A 26,036-nucleotide genomic window follows, 5' to 3' on the forward strand; every position below is an offset into this window, starting at 1 on the left:
AAATATAAAAAATAAAAAGTAAGCTTAGTATCAAACAAACTAAATATGGAAATTATTTTTTAAAAGTATAATATACATTTTATTAAATTATTTTTTTTAATTGTTTTTGAGTATTTTAATAAAAATAGATTTTATTTAGATTTTATCTACTTACTTATTTTCATTACTTTATAAAATTTAATTTCAAACAAATAAAATCTTAAAAAAACTTCATTATTTTCTTAATTAAATTTTGAGAAATGTTTTCAAAAATTTAAAATTGAAGAACGGAAAATTATCAGAAAATACATTGAATTTTTCAAAATATTTCCTACCACTACCTATAATACAAAGTATTAAAACTAGTGATTCATACGAGTCATACTTTTATATGAAATTAATAAAATTAAGAGTTTAAACAATTTATGAAGAGGAAAAAATAAAATATTAATCATTTAAAAAAGAGGATTTAATAAATTTCTTTTGTTTGAATAATTTATTAAGTACAATACAAATTAATTTAAAGTAATTTTATTGATTTTTGTTATATTATTTAACTAAGCTTATTCATTATTGTTTTTCTTCCTTAACACCGAAAAATAGTCTTACAGAAGGAGTGTTCAGAAGAATTTGATTACCATTTAATTCTGTGAATAAAATATTTAGATCTATATATTTAGCTTCGCTTAAAATTAATTAATTGTTGTTATTAAGCACCTCAGAAAATGTACTATCTTGTATAAATTACTTATCTTCAGTATTCATTGTAAAAGAATATATGAGGTCTGTTCCAATTAAAATGCTAAATGGACTTAATTACATCTTCTCTTCAAAGTAATTAAATAATTTTTTTAGGCTATCTTACTTATTTAACCAAACATCCCATCTATCCCAAATACTTGCTTTTAAATTTTTAGTAATCTAAAAGGAGGGAGGACCTGCTGGTTCAGTAAGTTATAAAGAAGGTACAGCCAAGTTCAGGAAAGCATTTTTCATTTTGCATATATCTACCTTCTTTAATGTTTTTACTAATTCTATAGTTTGCAATCCAGCAATTGCTGCAGTTGTGGTTGCAAGCGCTGGCACAATTTTTCCTGCCTTCAATTTAACATTAATCCAATCCATAGGAGTTAAAGAGTAGTTTATGGACCTAAGATTTGCCATGGCATAGATGGCATCAATATGCCCATTAGAGTCATTATCTTTTTCGAATTCTTCAGAATGCATAAAAGTTTACTATTATAGATTTAACTTTTAAAGTAGGATTTACTCTATAAGGTAATTAGGATTTTCATCATTTGAAATAATTTAGTTTTATTTTAATTCATTTATATTATTTTAGTTAGTTTCTGTTTGTATCTGGCTAATTTCTTATTAATTAATGCTAGCTTATTCTTATGTTTTATCGTTCTCCTAATTGACTTCTTGTTTAATTTCAGTAGATTTTTCATCTGATGGTTAGAAATCGGCAATTTTACAATTCATAGCTATTTGCATAATTTATATTTTTTCTGATTGCTACCTAAAGCTCTAAGGATAAGGAATATTAAATGATTTTGCTCTCATTACAGATAATGCAACTATGAAGTCTCTGTGAAGAGGATTTTATTCATCCAGTTATGAAATTTCGAAAGGTGCTCTTTTTGGTAATTTCCAAAAATCGCTGCCATCTTTGTTCTTATGATTAAGAGGGTAAGTATATAAAAGTTATCTTATATTGTTTCTATATAACTTATAAAATTTCTAAACTGCGTATTCTATGCAATCTTCAAATGAAAGAGGTCTATTTTTTAGTGCCTTTAGAGTCTTTCTCAAATTAATTATTTCACAGCTAATTTTTCCTTCTTTGATATTCTCTATCTCATCTAGAGTTTTTTATACAATTTTTGGCTTTAAAGTAATTATTTTTCCGAATTTATCTCTAGCCCACTCAATACAATGTAAAGTTTCTTCAGGGAACATTTTTAGAGTGCAATGAGGAATATCTCCACCTTCTTCTTATGGATCTTACTGACTTCCATATGACTCTGTCTTATAAGGAATGATAACCTAAATGAAATAATATATATTAATCAAATAAAACAGTCTAATATAATTACTTAAACGTGTCCTTTTGGTCCTAGAGTTCCAGATTCAAGTAAAGGAGTTTTAGAAGAAACACATCTTTTATCTACATATCTTCTGGCTTCAACATTATCTAGAGCGTTTGCCACTATGTCTTAATCTTCAAAAAATTCCTCAGAGAAGATGTTTTTCGTAGCTTCGCAGACTTTATCCAAACAAGCTACAATATGGTTTTTAAGCTTATTATTCATTTTAATTGCTGCTTGTGCTGCTGTAGAAGATTTTGGTTTTCTTAAATGCTCTTCACGGAATAAAAATTATCTATTTAAATTAGAAGTTTCAATATGGTCTGGATCTGTTAATGTTAGTTATCCTTTCCTCAAATTTCTTTCTGGAATTTCTTCTCCAGTACAAAGGTTGATCATAGCAAAGTTTTTTAAGAGCTCGCAGCCGATCGCTCCACTGCCTATCATGAAGAGTTTGCAATGAGAAAGTTTCTCAGAAGTTTCGCTACCAATTACAATTTTTAATTACAGTTCATTTTATACCTCAAATTCCTTTTCATTTTCAAATTAACTTTACAATCTACTAATTTATTCTTCAGAAGATTTTTTATCGCTCCAGTTTATATCTGGTAAAACTTCGATACAGTCTGTCAAGAAGAGTTATTTTGTAGGCACAAATTTATTTGTTATAGCTTTAATTACCTCCTGAGAAACATATCCACCCATAAACGCACACTATTAATAAATTTAATATATTTTAAATACAAAAGAATTATAAAGATAAATAAATAAACTTACCAAAGGATGAAAAGTTCCTGATACAGTAAATGAGAATTTGTTTATGTATTCTTCAAATTTTAATTTATTTTTTTCATCTTCTTTCTATGGAATGTCAAATGCACCATAAAGACTTTTAGAAATTTCTAACATAGTTTAAGCATCTTTTTAATTCCATGGGTGAGGATACCTGAAATTTATTTGGATAAATTCTTAAAGTGCTTAAAATGCAATGTGGAGATATGGTATGGTGTCCATTTTCTCAAAATCATGAGAAGCCATATTTGCATCAAAATATTCCATATTATTTGCCTAAATACATTGCTTTAAAGACTAAAACGAAAGATAAATTGGAGTTTTAATATTTTTAACAACTCCACTTCCTTAGTATGGTGAGTATAAATTATTTGTGAGTATATAAAAGCTATTTGAGTTTATTGTTTCAATTTCGAAAATAGAGTCATTTATTGATTTACTCTAGTTATTTACTTCTTGCATACCCTGTACTTCTTTTATAATCACCTTATCTTTATCTTCGTAAGGGTGCTTAAAGCCAGGTAATAAAGTTACTTTAAGTTTATTGCTTTTTTCACCAGCCTAAACTTATTATATATTTTAAATAACTAATTCAACAGGATCTTCACCATTTTTATCAATTACTTCGAAATTATCTCCAAAATCATTGAAGAGTAAACCAAAAGGTCCCTAAACCTAAGTGTATATAAATTTAATAGATCTAGATCTACAAAAAGTATTGATTGCTGTAAGGATATCTAAAGAATAACACTCAGTTATAATTACTACATGATAATCTTATAAATACAACTTTTCTAATAATGTTGAAGTATCTGCATTAACCTAATTAACATTCGTATCCACACGAACATAGTGATTGAGGAGTTATATATCTTATAGGCAAGCTTCCGCCCTGTTTTTGCCAACACATTCTTTCTTTAAGAAAAACTGTCCACTTAAGTCTCTATAATTTACGATATGGTTATCATGCAAAGTCATTTTTTTCACACCACTTAAAACAATATTTTTTGCAATCTCAACTCCTAATGGTCCTAAACCACTCAGGAAAATGTTGCATTTACTCTATTTAGCTACAGCATCTATACCCATAGCGCAAATATATCTTGACCATCTATCTTTTACTTCTTCACTTTCTACATCAATCTCTTCTTATTTATTAATTTTATTATTCTTTATAGGTATTTCTTGTTACTATAAATCGTCTAAAGCATTGTGTAAAACTGCTGTTGGTATATTTTATTTCTAATTATTTTATTTATTTAAATTTTATTTCTTTTCATGTTGTTTTTGGCTTCTGGCTTTTTTCTTAGCTAATTCCTCTTAAGTTTCTATTGAAGATGGAGGAGTTAGTTTTTCTAATTCTTGCCTCAAATCTTAAACTGCTAGCTTGAGTTATTCAGTATATTTATTTGGCTATTTGAATTCTTAACAAATTTAAGGGTTGTGATCACTGACCAATCCAACATAACTTGCTTATTTTTTTGTACTTCTTTCTATCCATCCCTCACATTCTTTTAAGATCTCATCTTTCTTAAGATAGAAATGTCTTTTAATTACCTTTAAATATAAAAATTATAAAAGCATTAGATAATTTTTTCATAGCTCTATTATATAAAATTTTACATCTTCGAAACCTTCAGGTGGGTTTCTTATGGTTTATATCATAGCATATTTAATATTACTAAAACGCACAATATTAGAATAAGCTTCATTTTTTCTATCTCCATCTTCAGTTCCACTATGTCCTTCATACCCAGGTTCATTGAAGTAAATGTCTTCATTCATGATAATAGCTGAAAGGCTGACTAAAACTTAAAGCAAAGTGCTTATTTTTGGATCCCAATTTTCGCTGGCTTATCCTTTCCAAGTACCTAATAAAGAAAGGCAAACTATTTTTTTTAAATAATTTTCAAATGAAATGAGATTTAACATTGTTTTTATTTACCTTTTCCACAATTGTATAAATTTGGGTTGAATCTCACTTTATTGTTGCCAGTTGTTTAAAGATTAACTCTTGGTGATGTATTAGGATAAGAGTCTTCAAAGAAAATATCATATAAAAAAGCACCATGAGCATATGGAGTTCCTGAGGAACCCATGATTATACATTTCATGACATCTACTCTTTTGGAATCGCATCTAACAAATATACTGCTTGTATGATCAATTGGTAAAGAATTAGCCATATCTGCAATTTCTTATGCTAATCTAACCATTTTAACCTATGATGGATTTTAGTTCTGCATGATTTACTATTAGTAGTGATGATTATACTATTTTTATGTTAATTTTAAAATTAATTCAAAAATTAATTATTTTAAAAGGTATTTTACTGTGTTTAAGTTATTGTTGTTCATAGAAAAATATCCGAATCTCAGCTTTTCTAACAGTATTTTATACTTTACATTCAAAGGTAATTCTAAAACACGCTATACTTTTTAGATTTATTCTTATCCTTCATCTTACTCTTGATCTAAATTAGAAAAATTTTGTGAGGTTGATTCTTGAATATGTTCATTAAATTCTTGAATAGCTTAATCTAATTTCTCGTGCACCTAAATTATACTAGTAGCAACTTATTAAGATTAAAGATTGCCTTCTTCTTAATCATTCAGGATTTTTTAAAATTTCTTTTCTTCATTCACTAAGTTTGATAATAATTTAAATATTTAATTAAAAATTTAATTTTTAATGATCTAAATTAATCCAAAATATTTACATATGTCTTTATCAGCTCCCCATTATTTTAATAAATTAGCATTTGATTGAGCTAGCATGTCTTTTTATATAGATATTGAAGATTTAACTGTACTTTCAGGTACTTATATTTGTACTGGTTTGATGCAATTTAAGAATATCTCTGCAGTAGTACGAAGCTTACTTAGAAGTTCACTTATACTTTCAGTCTATGTAGGCTGGTATCTTTGGTCAAGTTTCATGAGACATTTAATCAAACTTTTATTTTAGGACATCACTTCTATGAGCTGCAAGTATTATATCATCAATTAACTTTCTTTACATATTTCAAGTAAAGAGCCACTCCTAAAAGCGCTCTCTAATAATGGAAGAAGACTACTTTCACAGATAGAATGAATTACTTTATTTGGAATACTCCAGCTTTCAAAGTTAAAGAAGCTTTATAATATTTTCATCAAACTTAGAAGAAGCTGATTTCTAGATTTATTTATCTCTACATATTCGCTTGTATTCCACTTTTGGTTTTATCCAGTATTATCTGAAGCATATCCAGTACCTTTTAATTAAATATCATAATAAATATTGAAAAATAAATTATACTAAAATTTACCCTTTTTCTTTTTGTCCACATTCTAATTAGAGCGAGATTTTTCATCTTTTTCTCCCTATCCTGTTCTTTATACTCCCATAATAAGGATAGGAGAGTCTAATTTTAATTTATTATCATCATCGCTCAACTTTTTATCTTAGGCAGGAGTATTTTCAATGAATTTACGAGGTTTCTCCTTGGAAACTGAAGAAATTCTATCAAATATTATCTACAATATATTATTTTCTATGGCAATACTTTTTATTTTATGATTATCTTTATCTTATTAGAATAATTATGAAAGAATTTCATAAATATTTTAAACTGCATTTCTTTCTTATTCCTCAAATTATTTGTTTTTCTCAAAGTCTTCTTTATTCTTTTCTTAACTGTAATAACTCTTTTTAAATGCTTTTGTGATTGGGTAATCTTCAGAGAGCCCATCTAGTAAAGGTTATTTCATTTAATGCATCTTATTATCTTCTTATTTTTCTGATTTTAATTCGTTTGAAGAATCTAGAGATCCAGATAAGAGTTGGAAAAGTATATTCACTCCTTCCTTTTTCTTCATAAACTCATAAATGAAGTTGGGAAGAACAGAGAATGTATTTAATTCTTGAACATAAACTAACCATTTTTTAGCTCTTGTTTTACTATTCCAGCTATTTAGCTATTCTTTAATAACAGATATAATAGTTTTAAATCCTTTCTAATCTATAAAAGCATCAATTATCTTATTCTATTTTTGATTATCTAAATAAAAAATAATATAAAATTGGTTAATTTTTTTCAATTTCAATTTTTTTTAAATCATATTTTATTCAAAATAAAAATATACCTAAATTTTATTATTCTATTTATTGAGGCTATGATAGCTATTGAATTTTAGGAGCTTATTGGAAGAATTAATCAACATTATATTCTAAGTCTATAATTCCATTTGAATTCTTATCTATTTCTTGGTAAAGGCTTCTAAGATTGATGTTATCTTTGCATGAAAAAAATTTAGCACTTTATCTTAAATTGAAGGAGAATTGCTAAAGAACTTCTTTGGATACCTGTAAACCTGGGACATTTAATTATGTTATAACCTGTTGCAAAGTAAGATCTTCTGGGAAATGGTAAACAGCAGGAGATCTGTAAAAATTGTAAGCATTGTCAGGTTTGTAATATTCACTGTTAAACAGATGGTGTTATGTATTTTAAATGTCATACATATTTTCCATTTTAAAAGGATGTTTCCTATCTTCACTTAATTCGATTGTTTATGGTCTTAAAACCCAATACTCTGCTTTTATGAAAGAAAAATCGTTTGGAATATCGTGAGGAATATTTTGACTGTTTTCGATAGGCTTTTTAAATTTCAGAAATATAAAAATAAATATAAACAATTTTATTTTTGAAAAATTTATTACTTTCATATCAAACATATTTATATCAACATAACTGGAGCTTCCTTCTGAGAATGACAAATATATGCGATCAAGCTCTCTATATTTGAAGGTTAAAAAACTTGTTTCTGGAGAAACATCTAATTACCCAAAATCGTTGCCTTCAACTCTGAAATGAATTTGATAATTTTCACTATAGTAAAAGATAAAGCAATCATCTCCGTTTGATATATTAAAAGTGCTTTCCAGTGAAGATTTTTAAATGGCTTAGCTGCTAAAAACACCACACAAACACTTTTATCCGCTATTGACACCTTCAATTACAATTATGTAGGGAGGATTATTTAAGATTTTATTTTCCAACTATTTGAATATTTATTTTTTTAATAAATTGTTAGTTTTAGAATAGGAAATTTAAATTACTTTATTGATCAATGATGATTAGCTATCTACTTCTTAAGTTGCCTCTTTAATCCATTCATACTTTTTAATTTTTTTGTATAGGCCTGTATCGAGTGTGAACTTTTTCAATGTTTTCATAAAGACTTACTTTTATTCTTGACTAAATAACTTAGTATTGAATTTATCTATATTTTTTTAGGCTTTACTTTTTGATGACTACTAAAATTTGGCTAGATAATAAGGATGATTTAATACTTTTATAGGATTAATTAGCCACTTTCTTTGAAGGGAATCAAATGCATGAAAGCACATAGGGACTGTTTAGATAGATTGTAAAATAGGAAGAAGTAAATCATTAACAAATAGATGATCTTTCTTGTGTTCTAGTTCTTTAATATCTTCAATCAGACCATGCACAATTGAATCAATCACCTCTTATTTACTGTAGGATATTTTCTTCAAAAACTCCACAAATAACTGCAAAAACTCCTAGTCAACCCAATTTTAGAGTAATCTATAACTTGAGGATCCTATTGAAGAAGTAGAGGAAAAAAATATATTTTCTGATTTTTTGAGCTTCATCAATGAATATATTTTTATGTACTCTGGAATTTAGTTAGTATTGTTTGAGCTATTGTTTCCAGGTGAGGTTTATATAAGCAAATTTTAAATTTCTTGAGAATTAGATATAGCGCACAATATACTGAAAAGACTTTTTGCTTTCTTAGAATTTGTTATAGTTTGATTATTTAGATTTTATGATTGTAAAATATTATTTTATGTATTTTTTTCATTTGAAGAAGCTAAGGACATTTCTTGATTAATATTATGAATTAATTATTTAAAATGATTTTGATTGTCTTCTAAAAACCATCTTTGGCATTAATCTCCTCCGTAGGCTAAGACAACCATTAATTCTGTAAGTTAATATTACTTTTTCTAAATTAGTGAATCCCAAATTAAGTTTAGAGATTCCTTAATCAAATTTTCCTAATTATCACAGTAAAATGGCAGGGGTAAATATAACAAGCTTACCAGTAATTTTATACTTAATTTTGAAAAACCTTCAGCTTTCTACTTAACACACTTTAAATAGATGGAAATTAGACTTTATATGATTTCTATATTTACTCTTAATTTCATAATTTCTTTTACTCTATTGTTTAATTTAAATTTATTAATTAAAAATAAATCATAAAAATTATAAGTTAACTTACTGATATTTTTCTTTCTCATTTTGATTCATCTTTGGATGAGGATACGAAATTCTTAAAGCAGCTATTAATGCATCAACAAAAGGGAAAATACTTGAAAGAGACAAAATACCATCTGCATCTACCTCTATATCTTTATCAGTAGGGTTACTCTCCAAATATTATTTAATCTGCTTAACTATGTATTCATAAAGCTTTTCGACCCGAGGCAAAGCTTTGTTAGATAACACTTTGTCATTGTACTGTTACTTTTAAGATATTATTATTTCAGTTAGGAGCTTTGCCAATGGAGTTTTATTTCTACTTGAATCAAGAAGATAATCAAATATCCAATCTGCAAATTCATCATTGTTCAAAGCTATACAAATCAAAAGCTGTGATATAGGCTATTCATATTGAGAAATTAAAGATTCTACACACTCAAATCCGTCTTTTATTTTTTAAATTATTTGCTTATCATTCGAAATAGACTATATGGTCTTGTCAAATCCCATACCTTCAGCTATAAAAATAAAAAATAAATATTTAATCACAATTTTATTTGATAAAAAAATTTAATCATAATTTACCACATAATTTTCCTAAGATTTATATAGCGCTGTCTGTTTATATCTTGTAAATAAATTAGGACAAATTTGAGGCTATGTGATCTACTTAATAGCCAATGATTGATAGGAAATTAATTGATATTGCTATACTACCAAATTGTTTATTTACAAAAGAAGAAGAGTCTTCAATAAGAGTGATAATAGGTCTAATAATTCTTAATTTAATATAGCTAACCTTAGGTGATGACAAAGATTTAATACATTTATCAATATTTCCAGTCTCATCGTTAACTCTAGCAAAATTTTTAGCAAATACTTTAACGCCGAAATTCAAGTATTTATCATCATTAATTTAATGAAGGAAACCTAAAGGGACTAATTTGCTTTCAGATAAGCCTCCTTCTACAATAACTCCGCTTGGTATTCCAATAATTTTTTGCTATTTAATTATAAAGTATTTAAAAAAAGAAGACAATGGATTAAAATATATTAAAAATTAAAAGAAATAATTTTAGTTGAGAAAATAAAAATTAATTTTTTTATTTACTGAATCTGATTGTTCAACAGACTAGCAATTGAATCCAATCTTAAATTTTTTAATTTCAACTGTTTTATTTAATTTTAAAAGAACTTAAAGTTCTTAATGTTAGCTTCCAGAGAGGAGATGGATTGCAATTTTATTCTTGCAACCTTTCTTGCTATAGGACCAATCTTGAATGCCTTAAGCTATTTGAAAATTCTATCCTATCAAAGGGATAAGTTGTATTTAATTACAGCATTCTATTTCTACTAGTTATTAAAGAGGGTCTACAGTTTGATTTGTAACATTTGTTCTCAAAGGGTTGTTCATTTCGTATATTTTAGATTTTTATTACAAATAATCTTGCTATAAATTATTAGCTAAGCTTATTATATCGGAATCGTTAAGATCGCTAAGAGGAATAGTAGGATACTATTGGTAAAAGTTTTATGTAAAAGGATTTAAGTTAATAGTGTTATTTCCACTGCTACTAGAGCTAGTGTAAATTTACTAATTGATGAAGGGATTTTAGTTATTTTAAATTATATTTTATGGAGTTATAGTATTATTACTATAGTTATTGTATTACATAGGAGGAATGGGTGGTAGCTAAGGGATAGTATTTGAAATAACCCCAGGAGATACTATAGAGTGATTGCTCTTAATTCCATTATTTATTGTACTTTAAAAATTCAAGTTAGAAGGAAGTTTACTAAAAAGAGGATTATTCATCATTTATGGGAATGATTAATTTGAGTTGTTGCTATTGCTCATGTTATGGGAGTTCAAAGAATTATTGTTTGTTGCATTAAAGTTATTAACATAAGATGGATGTTGTATTTAATATTTAATAAAGCTACTCTTTTAGTTTTCATGTATCTCGCTATTACCAAATAGCAATCCAGCTGGTTCAAAAGAACTTGCACCAGATCCTTAAGTCATAAAAGGTGCTAATGCTACATTTTATTGAATTTAAATATGAGAATTATTTTGACTATTCAAATTCTATGCGCTATCATGGAAAAAAAGATTTTTTTTATCTCCGTTATTAAAAGGAGCGAGCTAAGGATTCCTTGTTTTTAATTAATTATGAAAAATATAATAAGTTAAGTAATAAAAGATGATAATTAATTTTTTACTTGATTAATGCAAATGAAGAGCTTCCAAATTAAAGTGAAGGAGGAGGGATTTTATGAGCAGATGAAATATTTTACATTGTGTATTGATTCCATGGATTATAAATCGTTTAATTGTTCAAACTAGACTATGTAGGCAATTATTTATCAGAACCAGATTAAATTATTGAAATATAATTCAACACATTTTAATTTACAAATAAAGAATCTTCATTTCCAAACATAGGCATATTTGTTGTATTTATTTCATTCAGAGAGCTATACTAATAAGTTTTACTTTAATCGTTTAAGCTTTGAACCTAATTAAAAGAATTAAGACCTATTATGTCTAAAAGATGAGAGAATCCGTTTATTTTGAAGGTTAGAAATTAAGCGAGTGAATCATTTGTAATCCAAAGGTTGAGCAGTTCTTAAAATATTTTACTTTGTCTAGTAGCAAGTATTAGAGCATTATAATTTGTAATAGACATATTAGTCAGATTGAATACACTAATATCCTAATTTTGAAGCTGATTAGAAAAAGGAAGGAGGTTTGAAAAGTGAGAATGCATGTGAGAAGCAGATGAAATATTTTAGCTTGTTCCAAACTCACTTTACTATTCATTTAATTTAGGGATATTAGAAAATAATGCTTTAGAAAATATCATTGAGTGTTTAAAAAGAAGTTCAATGCAGATCTCTGTTATATTTTACTTTTCACCAGCAATAGTAAAGAGCTTTAATACTTGATTTCCTATAGATTTTATTAAAATAGTAGCTGGAGATACTCCTTTCATCACTTCATCTGGCTTATTGAAAAAATACCAAATGATGCATCTTGAATATGAAGATTTTAAAAATTCTACTAAATTCCAATTGCTTAAAGCTTCAACTATTGCTAGATGCTAGAATGAAGATTCAGCTGAGAGTAAGATTTTTAATATATAATCTGCAACTTGTAATTTAGATATGATCATCTCATCTGCCATATGAACACCTTCCACTCCACCAAAATTTAATTATCTAACGAGGAATTTGCTTATTCCAATAAATAGTCTAGCCGCTCCCCTTGCATTTAATTTGCAAAAAGAGTTTTTCCACTCTTTTTGTTAGTGTTGAGCTTAATAGAATTCTTCAGGTGCTGGAGTTTCTTTAGTCAGAAGAATTTCGAGTAATCCATTAACAAGATAATAGAGATTCTAATCCTCTATAAAGCTTTTACTGTTTAAAATTTAGTTTCTTTGTTATTCTGGTGATTCTGAAAATTATGAAGAGTTAGCAGAATCTTTTTTGTAGCCAAGTAGTTTGGAATGAGAAGAATTTTTTTTGAAGATTATCTTAAAAATTATTACAAAGAGGTCATTACAAAACTCTTTTATCTGATAGCCTGATTAGAGAATAGTCTTTGTTAAATTAAGAAAACTTTTAAGATAGATTGACTTTACTTCATCTGATGATTTTAAATATTAATTTAATAAATTAGTATAAATGTTGCTTTCTTATAATATTTATCCTTTTAATAAGCTTGCTGTGCTCATGATAAGCCCCCAAATTTATATGTTATTTTAGAACTTATAAAAATTTTTTATTTCTTTATCATCAATTGCTTCTTGGCTTGCGTCGTTTATGTCATCCTCAAACTCTTCTTCTTCAACCTCATCAATTTCTATTTTTATTTAAACATAATTTGATTTAGCATTTAATTGCCATTTTATAAATGCAAAATTACTTTTTTATTCTGGCTATTCTTCTTTTGGATTCAAAAGATCAACTAATTTTAATGCAATATTTGTCTAAATTAACAACTACTTGTCTAATATGCAATGATCGATATATTCTTCTAGTGTTATTTAATTGCTATTGGATTATAAGTTAAAAACTTGCAAATCATTATTAGGGGGAGTAGTTTTTGATCTTGTTAAATTAGTAGGTGCATGATCTAATTAATCCAACCCACAACTATTTTTTCTTGAAGCTAAAGAGCTTTTCCTAGAAGAAATTGATGTTTTTCTTCTTTATATTTCTTACATTTTTTTAGATGTAGAATTTTAAGTTTTTTTATGTATTAAAACAATCTATATTTATTTAAAAAAATATTTGTAAAATTAAATATATAAGTAGATTAAACAAACAATTTTACACTCTTTGATGAGTTTTAAAGTATTTAAAGTAGGAATTTCAGATGACCAATCCAATTGCTAAGAGGTAGTCGTGTTTTTGCGTTTGATGATAATATTACTTATGTGTATGGACTGGAGCTATTACAGTTTTTAGGATAATCTAGCAAATATCCTATCATTTACTATAAGTGATAAAGTATTTACAACTAAGTCTCTAAATATTTATCAAGTTCCTCTGTTAGTTATATTTTCGCTAAAGGCTAATATGAATTTAAGTAATTTATAAGATTAATTCAATTTTATTGATAATAAATAAATAATTACCTGAGTTGAACATATTGTTAGTTCTGAGTAGTTCTCCAATTACTTAGGAAAAACTAGATTTGTTATAAATACTTCTAAAACCTGCAGCAAAGGTTAATGGTTTAAAGACATTGCTTTGAAGAAAATACTATAAAGAAGAGGTATTCCTTACTACTTTTCTTCTTATTTTTTAGTTGCGCTTGTTAATCCTGTGATATTAGATGAAAAAAATAGCTATGTTATTTTAGAAATGTGTGAAAGTGGGACACAATTGATAATCATAAGCATTAAATCAAACAAATGAGTAAGCAAAGAAGATATGTCTTTTTCAGCTATAGTGCTAGAATTTTATAACAAAAATCTAATGAGATTTTAGCAAATGTACAATCCTTGACAGTTCTCTTAATTGTTGAGGTCGTCTTCGTTCAACTACTTTTCAAATAATTATTATTACTATTAAATAAACTACTAATTTCTTTGCTAGGTAAATATCTATCTTAATTAAATCTTCAGGTATTCATTTTTAAGCATTGAAGTTAAGCTCCATACATATAACAGCAGCTCTTGAAGTTTCTAGGAATTCTGTGAGCTAGGGTTTGAAACTTAGCCATTTTACTGTTAATTGTCTTAGGTATTCAAAAATAATTCAGTTTGTTCTTGCTTTTCCTTCAGCTTTAAGAAAAATGTATTCACATCTACAATGTTGAAAATGTTAACTATATTAATTATTTTTGAAGCAGAATAAAACTGACCATTATTTTTTAAGACGCTTTCTTTTAATTAATTTATGGTTGCCTCTATGGATTAGTGCTACTAATAACTATTTAAATTCTTCTGTAAGAATGGCTCAATTAAATATTTTTCTATTATTTAGTTGAGGATTTTATTAATATCTAGCCTGTTAATTGATTTTAATAATATATCTTAAAAGAAAGCTTTAACTTCATTATGAAGCAAACCACTTTCATTCACAATGAAGGTATCAAATAATTCTAAGCTTAGCTTAACAAGGAATGACCCTCCCTCTTACAAGCCTTTTTAATCGTTCTGCTTTTTTTCTTCTTCCTCTTGTGCATCATCTTCCCAATTTATATCTTAGAATTTTCTTTCATCACTGCTGCTTTTTGGAGAGCCATTCTAATATTAAATATCTTCTTCTTTTACTGAGTTTAATCCTGTATTTGAAATTTGATTTTCAGTGATTAGTTTTTAGTCTTTTTGAATAAGCCTGAATATAAGCTTTTCATCATATTTAAGGAAAGAACAAAGCTCATATGTAAGACATGCAAGAAAATCTAGAGATTAATTAGATTCATCTGTCTATTGTTTTTGCTTATTTTTTTATACTGAAGTACTTTTACCTTAATTTTATTCTTCTAAATTAAGCAATTAAAGTTATATTTATCTAATTTAATTACATAGCTGCTATATTTATAATTATTCTTATTTTAATTTCGTAATCCTTTCTTCATTATATTATGAATGTTAAAATGAAAAGTTTTTAAAAGAGGGAAAACTCTAACTATGATCATTCTATACTTTAGAGCTACTCATTTCAACAGTTTATTTATGATGCTTCTCTTTTTCATGGTATTTAATAAGCCTTATTGATAATTCATCTTACAATTCTTGGACTTAATTAATTAAATCTTATCTCATGTCATATTGCATATCATTATTCAGTTATGATGAAAGTATTCCATATTATTCCTCATCATCCTCTCCTATTTCTTCTTTTACTTCATCTTTTTCTAATCTTTCTATGTCCTCCTTTTTACTTTATGTTATCATGTTAAATAAGTCATCATCATTGTCCAAATCATCATCTTGTAAGTTCATTTATCCACTGTTTGGATATAGCATTTAAGAAGCAGATGAAAGTAACATTGGTGGTTAGGACACATTTTAATGCTGTTAGAAATTTGTCTATGAAATATTAATCGATTTAGTTAACTCATTAGTGTTTGTCTTATTCTATTCAATATTAAGTTTTGTTTATTCTTAATTTGTTTTAATTTAATCCGAATTAGGTTTGTTTTGTTCCACATTTGATTAAGCACTATTCAATTTATTTTCTTTTTTCTTTTTGGATACAGATGAAGATGTGAAAAAAAAATTGTAACTAACATATTTAAGCTTTTCCTCAAGTTCTTAGCTTTCATTTGTTTTTTTTAAAGATTTTTAACTAGCTTTAGAAGTAGTAAGATTTTATGAGTTTTGTTAAATGTTAGGAATGTTTTATGTTTATTATGAAACGCTTAAGTTATTTTTGGCGACACTTAAATTAAGACTATTTTTGTTTGATTTAGGACTAAATAAGTGACCTGCATTTTATGATTAGTTGAAATAAACACTACTTGTTAAATTAGTACCAAGTACATTCCCTTAAGTAGTTGATACTAATAGATTTTGTATTTTCTTGCTGTTCTATTGTAAAACTTGTTCAATTTACTGCTCATAATAATTCAAGCTATCTAAATAAAAGCTTGTGAATGATATTTAAACTTTTTTAAATTGATTTAAACCTGGGTTTAATTATATTGTTTTAATTATTTTTAATTCTTCTATCCTATTACCTTCAAAAAGCTATTAGAAATATTTTAAAGGAGTATTGATATTCTAATCTTACGAAATAACACCAAAAACTTCAGGTATTACTTCAATCCTTGCCGATTATTCTATATCAGTATATTGGGATGCATATGGGACGAATGCAAAAGTAAGCTAAACTATTAAATATCTTGTAGTAACTCCTTCGAAATAGCTAAACCCTAAAGAGTTCAAATTTTAAGAATTAGGGTTAAAATATTGATTTTGATATTCATGCTGATGACTTAACACGGCTAATTAATTAGTGACACAAGTTTAATAATCATTAGAATAAATGAGAACTTTTTCAAATCCATTTTCATAATAATAATTTTAATGAACTCTGTAAATTTAAACTTTCATCCTTACAGCACAAGATCTCGAAACTTTGTCAAATGTCAAAAGAATGTTTTTTATGTCATGATACTTCATTAAATCAATAGTATATATTTTATTAGTGCTGCCATCCACATCAGCGTGAATACGACTTTTCAATAAACGTTATTTTTATTTTGAAGTTAAAAATATTTCTTGATTATCTTGTTTATCTCCAACAAATATTTAATCAGTCAAAAATTCGTTGATTTTTTATCCATTCGATTTCTTTTCTTTATCTTTGACAAGTGCCTTATTTAATTTTAGAGAAGTAGATGCTGAAGCTGCTTCATTGAAATTGAGGGCATTTTAGACTGATATTTATGGATATTAAATAGAGGAAGTTTCCAAAGAATGTTCTTTAATTACCAAATCACTATTTAACAAATTTGAAAAATTTTTATTCCCTTATTCGTTTTTTAAGCCTTGTTATATAGAATTGGTCATCAATGATCCTCCTTAAATTTATTAATTGCTATTTAGATTATTGAAATTTTTATTCTAAGACTATTAAAGTTATTATGAGTATTACGAGACAAACTTATTTGTAAATAATTGTTTTTCAAAAAGAAAATCTGCAATATTATGCTCATAGCGAAGTAAATAATAATTGATATTCTTCTGAGTTTTAAATTAAATTGTTACTTTATGTAAAAGCTCTAGCAACTTATCGAATATTTATTAACCTAAAATATTAGAACACCACTTTAGTAAACAAAAGAAACGCTTTAATCCTCTCTAATTAACTTATTTCTGATCTTTTTAATCATAATTTTTACTATTTGATAGGTTTTCCTAGTATTTTTTGCTATCAAAAATATTAGAAGATATTTAATCTATCAAAACTTACTCTAAATCTGAAGCAAAAGTAAAAACACTTCTAAATTAATATAAAAACTCAAATACTTCCTTCAAGTTTTCTGTATATTAGTTACTGAAGCTAGAACTTTCATAGCAACCATCATTAAATTCAAAAATCATAAGCTCAATAAATGTTTTTAAGTCTAAATCTTTATAAAATAGTTACACAAGTCTATTTTCGACTTTCATTAATTTAGTGAGTAGCTTTAAAGTTTGTAGCTTTCTTTCTTTATGATTTTCACTTTCAGCGCTATTAGCTTTATGAGCTTAGAGTAGAACATATTTGATAATATTTTTATTCAAGTATTCATATTTTTCAGGATCTAAGAGAGTGTGACGATATTCTTGAATTTATTCTTTCTTTAAATTAATTAAGCAGTCATCTTTGCTCTAAAAACACTCAACAGAAAAATCTTTTAAAGCATATTGCACAAAGCTATCAACAACATTCTTATTTTAAAAGAAATTTGAATAAATCAAATTTGATGCATTTTAATTTAACTAAATTCTTAATGCTATAATTTTGTTTTCAAAAAATATCTTTGGAGAAATTCTAAGATCTAGACTTTTGCTGGGAAATAAATTATATTTAGACTCTAATATTTGATTTAACAAAGGTAAAGAATTAGGAAGCTTTGAAATAGGATAATTATCTAAGGGATTATTAATGTTTAACCTTTTTAGGATAAGAATGTTATTTGAGTTTAGCTCATGCCAAGAGTTATCTTTTTCAATTTGTACTTCAATCTTGATAACTCCTGAATCAATCAATTCATCAGTCGAAATTTGCTAATTAAAAATAAATTCTGCTTTTTATTGTTGCTAGAATTGCAAAAACTGAGGTTCTTAAGTGAATTCTTAGCTTTTTGGAAATCTATCCTTTTCGTTCCTACATGCTTCGCATATATAATTTTGATTACTAAGTTCTTCATAAAATACATAATTATCGTCTTATGAGGTGTCTTCCTCTAATACTTAACCCTAAACACCAAAATATTATATATCTAATATTCCTGACTTAAAATAGCCTGTGAAATCTTCAGGTTAACTTCTAAAATTAGTTGGTAATAAATGCACAAATTTTGCAGCTCTTTTCACATCCATTTCCACTTTGATTACTTCTTTCTATTTTTATAATAATTAAATCTTATAATATCATAAAAACAAAACTGATATGTTATATACATTGTTAACAAATTCAAAGCATCCAATAGGTTCCCATTACTGTAGAGGAGTATCTATTTGTTTTCTTTATAATTTCCATTAATTATAACCTGCCATGTTCATTCCATGAAATGAATCTATCATATCAAAAAAACTTATATTGTCTGCAACGAAAATTAATCCACTGCCAATAGGATAGGCTCCTTTGCTAGAAGAAATTATAGAGTGAACTACTACAAAATCGATTATCATTCTCTTTTCATGTAAATGTCTAAAAGTAAAAGAGGGTTTGGCATAATTAGTCACAAAACTTTCATTATTAGGGCAGGTGATAAGTGATTCCTTTAAAATAAAAGATTAATAAAAAATATAAAAAGAAATTTTAAATTACTTGTTATTAAATGGATTAGGATGCTCCTACTTGGTAGACTAAAGTTAAAGGAAGATGAAGAAATTATTAATCTTAATTATTAGCACCTTCATCAATAAATGAACTTCTAGGAAATTTATTATTTAAATTATTAATATAATGAGAAGGATCATCTAAAATTTCAGTGTTGTAAGGCAAATTTAGATAATCAGATTAAATATTATTAAAACTACTTGTGAAATTTTATTAATTGTTATTATTTGAAAAAATTTGTAAACTTGGGATATTAAGTAATTTTTGATTATTTTTTTGAATTGCTGTGTTTGGTTGGTTTGTGTTATCTATAAATTAAAAATTCGGTAGGAGATTAAGATTAGATTAAAATAATAATGAAGGATTGATAGAAGTACTAAGAATATTTTATGCGATATTTAGGTCTGTATTAGAGTTAATTTTAGTATTCTAGCTGTTTGAAGTTGTGCTTGTTTAAATTAATTATTGTAATTAAAAATTAAAAGAAATAGTTAGATGGCTGAGATATGTTGGCTCTGTGAAATAAATAAATCCTTTCTAATAAAACGTATGTTTAACGTTTAATTTAGTCTAAGAATCGAAAATACTGCTCTTTAATATTCCTTAGTCTGTTCGTACTACATTCGAACCAATAGGATATGTATTCAGTAAAGATTTAAGCTCATTTATTTACTTTGGGTCTTAAATATTTAATTCAGGATGAGATAAATTTTAAGTGATACTTTATTATTTTAGAGGAGATTATGGAAACAAAGGATTTCCTTTAAACTAATCTAGTTTGGATGAGTATTATTAATGCAAGCATAAATCTTCTTATATTTATAATGAAAGAGTTAAAAATTAAGGTTTTTCATTTAATGACTATTAAATTGGAGTTGATGGAATACTATGGATGGAAGTAGAAGAATTTCTAAAACTATTTTAATTCTTTTGTGGTTATTAACTCATTAAGATTAAATTATTTTGAGAATCTACTGTAGCAAGTATATTTTTCCCTACAAATCTGGTGCAAAGAGGAGATCCTTTTAACGATTTTGCTTCTATTGATGCTCCTTAGATGGCCTCTTGATTGAGTGGTATGTTAACTATCTAATTACCAGTTATGAGGAAAGCAACTTAACTACATTCTGGTATAAATAGGCGAGACTTTTCAGTTGAGTATCCTGGACCACTTACCTTGAATTCTTTTAGAATGGATATTTATATCGAATCGCTGCTGTAAGGGTTAATATTATCTACTTCAAGTCGATAAATATGTACTTTAATAGATTAGTTCATAGTTTCTGTCAGAAGCACTATTCTAAACCATTCTTTTCTAAGGCTGTTGATATTAGTGCTTTCTTAATCTAATAAGAAATTTTATTATGATCTATCAAAGCTTTATCTGCCTTCTAAGCTAGCCATCATTTGAGGTGACGATGTTTGTGAATATGATGAAGAAATGTAAGGTAATTTATCAGGATTTTCTGGAGTTTCTTGATGTTGTTCTCCAGTGTGATTCATTTAATAATTATAATTTGAGGTGGTCATTTCCTTATTCTTAATTATGCTATCATGAGCCATTTAAATATCTGAATCTATGCACCAGGAAACACAATCTATGATTCTTTCTTCATTCAGAACTATATCATGCTATGCTAATTCCAGCCAATCTTAATGGAAAAGAGCATTCTTTTGGTTTACTATTTTCTGTTATTGCTCTATTGATTACTGGTGAGTGGATGAGTCATTTGAAAATCTGTTATTGCTCATGAAAAGTGGTTCTATCGACTCTACTACCTACCTATTATTTTCACTTCTAAATAGTGAATCTTCTATACTACCCATTGTTTTTTCTGTAATAACAGATCCATCTAGTTAATTTATAACTGTTTTAGAAGATTATATATTACTTCCATTCTAATTTGTGTTAGGTTAGCCTGTAAGATTACTTAGCTTGTAAAAGTTATTTAAATAATTTGGATCGAATCCAAATCTTCTGATCCTCAACATCGACTGCACCTCACTATCTTTTTTAGTGCTATTCATACCCACACCTACTATTAATGGGCAAACTTTACTTAGCTCACAGTTTATCATAATTCCTGTTTAAACTTTGCTATTTTCATCTAAACAAAAGTTTTTTAAATCTTCTTCTCTCTTAGCCTACTTCTTTTCCATTTCTTCCTATTATTTTTTTTTAAATAAATAAATAAATATTTATTCTGATAATAAAATTTCAATAAGATATTTCTTCTTTTATAAATCTTACATTAATAAAATATATTTTATTTATTTTCATAAAACTTTAATTTAAAAGTAAAACTATTTATTTATTGTATTTTCCCTTTAATTAAATAATCATAAAGATATTTATGTAAAAAATCAATTAAATTAATAAAAAATTTTTGTTTGATTTCTATCTGGAAAGTGAATTAATTAATTAAGATTTTATAAGATACCTTCATTTTTTTTTCAATTCCTTATTTGAGGGATTTATATTCTTGATAGGTGCATTTAAATTCTTCTGGTACATGTGTGCCACATTTGTCACATATTTCTTACGATCTTTGCACGATTTAATCACACTGAGGACAAACCCACTCTGGTCTGATATATGATTTCTCCTCATTTAAAGGCTATTTATTTTCTTATGTTATTGAAGTAATTGATACAGTCATCTGCTGCATAGGATTTATCATTTAACTTTCCTCTAATTTTTGCTTTTCATTAGCAACTTTCGCATTATAATTTATCAACTAGTCTAGCTTATTCATGGCTTCAATTGCAGAAAGCTCTTTCGATTTTTACTTTTTAATATTTATTTCTTTTAGCAATTCTAAATTTGTTTGTGTTCTTCTGGGTTTCTAACAATTTTCGCATTCATTTTAGAACTCAGGGAGAGTATTTCTAAAAGTGCATTGCAAACAAATCCATTCCAATTCATTTTCTTAAGATGCTTAATCATCTTCTTCTTCTGGAGCATTTTATGAGTTTTGAACAGACTCTAAAAATTCTTCTTCTTATTAATTATTTTATGTTTTTATTTTCTCTGTTTCTTTAACAGCATCTTCAAGCACATTGTTTTTAATATTTTTGATAACTTTAGAAGCTATTTCTTAGTCGTATCCCTACTAATAAATAAAATAAACATAATTATCAATATTAAATAAATAAAATATTTACTTATGCTAAAAGGTTTTTACCTACTTGCTTACAAAATATATCCTTTATTTAATTCTTAAAATCTTTTTTCTAATCGATCTATTTAGACTCTCTTGGCTTATTTTGAGGTTTAGTAGGGAATTTTAAATCATAAAAAAGTCCGCTTTCCACATTTTTTAGATTTGCCTTGAGATCGTTGGTGCTAAGCAGTCCTTTTAGAGATTTGGGTGGAACAAAATCTCTCTTAAAATCACTAACAAATACCCTTAGTAAAGATATTTCAGTATTCCAAACATTGACACATCCATCAGAACTTACAGTGGAAATATAATTTGATGTATATTATCTATTAGGTCTTAGTATTCTGATTTAATTAAAATCACATTAATCCTTATTATCTTTATTCAATTATCTAGCTCTTATATGCTATTGAAAAGGAATATTATTAATTGTGATATAGAGTGGAACATTTAAGCATGTTTGTCCTTTCATCATTCTAATTTTAGATTAATTAAAATTTTCTACATAATATTTAATATAAATTTTAAATTGTACCTGCTATGAGGAATTTATAATGAAATATTTTGCCAGAGAGGTACTTTCTTTTTATATGTTTCTAACTAATCAATTTTAATAAAAGGAAATTCAAAGTGTCTTAAACTTGATAAAGTATCATATGTGTTATACAATCCTGCTTCTGACAATTCAAGTGGTGAATATTAAGATTTTGTGTAATTCATTAAAGAGCCAAGTCTACAAAAACTGCTATATATTCTTGAAAGCTTTTTTTATATTGTAAATTTAAATATTATTAAAACTGAAAGTTTGTTATTTTACGCTATTAGCAAACATATGAGCAAGCTTGGAGTTAGCCTCCTGATGAAGAGTCATAGCAAACAATTATTCATCAAGACTCAGCATTATTCTAATTTATTCAATAACGCTATCATAAGTTTGTGACACCTTAAATACACAAGATTTACTCTATAAAAAAAAATTTAAATAACATATATTCTTCTCTTTTAGTTGTAAAACTTACCTAGTTATCAGAATTAAATTAAGAGGATCCATACAAAGATGATTATAGTGGGAAATTAAATAGAATTTGATCTAACTTTTCAGTATGGAGCAGTTCATGAATAATTTTATATTATTGAAGAGAGAATAATCCTAAAGCATCTACACATTTCTTGGCTAATGAAAATTACAAGTGTATTTAAATGTACTTATTTTAAAAATTAGCTTATGAAACAGATATTTTAATCAGCTCAATTAATGAATGAACTTCTTTCAAGCCTAAATAATTATCTTCTATTAAACTAGCCCAATCTACTCTTTCTAGCAAGAAGATAGTGTCGTTAATATTTAAGGTTAAATAAATGTAATCTGCAGGAGTTTTTGGTTTATTATAAAATATAGATTTAGTAACAGGGTATTATCCAGACTCATCCTTTTTAATGAGTTTGATTTTGTCATTTTAAATAATAACTAGATTATTATTTTTCATGTTAGCGCTAATTTGGTTATATGGTATCTATTTTTCTTTACTTTTATCAGATGCTTGGTTTTCGCTATCTGCATTGAAATCTTTAGTCTATTCGCTATTTTATGTATCACGCTTTTCTCTAATTGTAAGATTAAGCTATTATATTCTCTACAAAACCTCTGTTATCATGCTTTCATCTAAATTAACTTTATTTTCCTATAATTGTTAGTTCTACTGTTGCCTGAAATTCTATTAAGATTAAATAAATTTAAAATTTACTTTTTATGATTTTAAATAAATTAAAGTAGCAGATTATTGTATTTATTACATATGCAGACATAGGATTTTCTGGATCATATGCGAAGGGATTAAATATAACACTCACTCCTACCTCTTTCATCTTAATAGCAGGAAACCACATAATCTATTAGGAATCTATTAAAATTTAAATTAATATGATTAATACTTTATTTTTCATACATCAAATAAATAATAAAAATTCATTTTGATTATTTTTTAATAAAATTATTTTTTGTAAAAAATAACTATCTTGTTTATTTTCAGTTAGACTTGACTTATTTATGTAATATGCTTTAGTTTTACATTAAAGCAAGCAAATTCATTCGAAGCACTAAGTGCAAAAACAAATTTCAATGAATGATATTTAAATTTAATGGTAATATTTTGCTAAAAAAATACTTGATTCAGATGATACTGCATTTTAGTCGCTTAAGGGTTTTAAGAAGGAGAGAATTTAAGATTTTTGATTGTTTAAATTGCCATTTAAGTAAGTAGAAAGCTTGCATGTATTGAAATTCAATCTAAAAGTAACTTGTCTTGGAGTTGTTGTATGGAACTCGATTAAATGAAACTATTATATGGAAGGAGCAATTATACCCATTTCTATTTTTTAACAGTAAATAGGACAATAAAACTCCCAAAAATGTTCTCCTTCACAAAATCCTATTGTTGAAATTGCTATTTAAGGTGATGTATCCATGCATGTTACTGTAAGACCTGAATTAGAAAAAAGTAATTTATTTTATTAGTTAGCAGGAAGGTTTGCTGTCTATTAGCTAATATATGGTATCATGCGTGCAGATGAATAATTTAATTAATTAGCTTATTCTTAAATGTCTAATTCTATGCCTTGGTTTTCAATTAGTGCAGGTTAGCTTGTTATAGATTGTTATTATTTTTCATTATTATCAAATTAAGTTGCTTTCTAAGATGATAAAAAATTAACGTTTTAAGAACTTTAAAGCTGAGGAGATAAATCTTATTAACCATTATGCAAAATTTAAATATTTACATCTTTCCAATTTATTATTTATGACTCACTATTCTCAATAACTCTTATAGATTTTAATGAAAGACAAGAATCTATAAATATTAATTCTTGATTTTTGCTATCATATGTGAAATCAGAGCATTTTGATATATCAGCAATAACCTTTTCACTATAACTTGTTTTCATGTTTGCTAATATTCTACTGTATAAATTATAAATGCTTATTGCTTAATAGTGCTCGCTTTTAAAAATGTTTTTGCTTTTTGTATCCTACTAACGTTAGCTATAACAATTTATCCTCCTTGCAATTATATTTCTAAAAAGTGAATAAAAATATATAATTATATATGTATTTGTTCTTTGTATTATACTTATTTATTTATTTACGCGCTCTCTAATTGTTTTTACATCAAATAACAAACAAAAAAACAAACAATTAACACTTTTGATAAAGAAAAAGAAAAAAGATTCTTTAAATCAATCACCTCAGTCATATAAGCATACATGAATAAATGCATACATAATGATTAAACTTCTTATCAATTTTTAATTTAGTTATTTATTTCTTTATTGTTTCACCTATTCTATTATGCATCAGAGAAAGTTGATTTTCCTATTTAAATAATAAAAACTAAAAGCTATGTATGTATGTGCTATTTAATATTAATTATCTGATGATTGTTTTTAAAATCTTCTTAATTTATTTTAGCTGAATAAATTTGATTAGCATCATATTTTGGATTATTTTTATTTCACGAAAATACTTTTAAATTTAAATTAAATAACCAAAAATAATACATATGATTAATATTTAAACTAAATTTATTATGTTTTACCTTTTATAGAATCTATTTAATAAAATGTTATTTAAAAAATTCCAGCAAATAACTTAAATAAAAAAATAAATTTTATTTTACATTAACATTTGATAATCTAGTAATAAAATTGAATAATATTTAATTT

At 26.1% G+C, this 26,036-nt stretch overlaps 1 protein-coding gene across 1 annotated transcript; it reads right to left on the reverse strand. All coding sequences in view use genetic code 6, as the record gives it.

Moving 5' to 3' along the window:
- Positions 1 to 546: 546 nt before the first annotated feature.
- Positions 547 to 25,259, reverse strand: TTHERM_00028560 (ubiquitin-activating enzyme E1; the record flags this gene model as incomplete). The annotated part of the gene is made up of 27 exons (XM_971759.2): positions 547 to 2,028; positions 2,079 to 2,783; positions 2,847 to 4,418; positions 4,485 to 4,750; positions 4,807 to 5,134; positions 5,195 to 5,505; positions 5,581 to 6,114; positions 6,169 to 6,900; positions 6,986 to 7,499; positions 7,563 to 7,901; positions 7,962 to 9,096; positions 9,158 to 9,656; positions 9,724 to 10,141; positions 10,250 to 11,294; positions 11,362 to 13,003; positions 13,067 to 13,412; positions 13,478 to 13,717; positions 13,782 to 18,710; positions 18,771 to 19,091; positions 19,141 to 21,318; positions 21,594 to 22,265; positions 22,318 to 22,792; positions 22,852 to 23,078; positions 23,134 to 23,280; positions 23,336 to 24,031; positions 24,111 to 24,217; positions 24,482 to 25,259. 27 exons carry the CDS (start codon positions 25,257 to 25,259, stop codon positions 547 to 549), a joined length of 22,638 nt encoding a protein of 7,545 aa, XP_976852.2.
- Between the last annotated feature and the right edge of the window lie 777 nt (positions 25,260 to 26,036).

Source organism: Tetrahymena thermophila, assembly GCF_000189635.1.
Source record: "Tetrahymena thermophila SB210 genomic scaffold scf_8254667, whole genome shotgun sequence".
Classification (NCBI taxonomy): Eukaryota; Ciliophora; class Oligohymenophorea; order Hymenostomatida; family Tetrahymenidae; genus Tetrahymena; species Tetrahymena thermophila.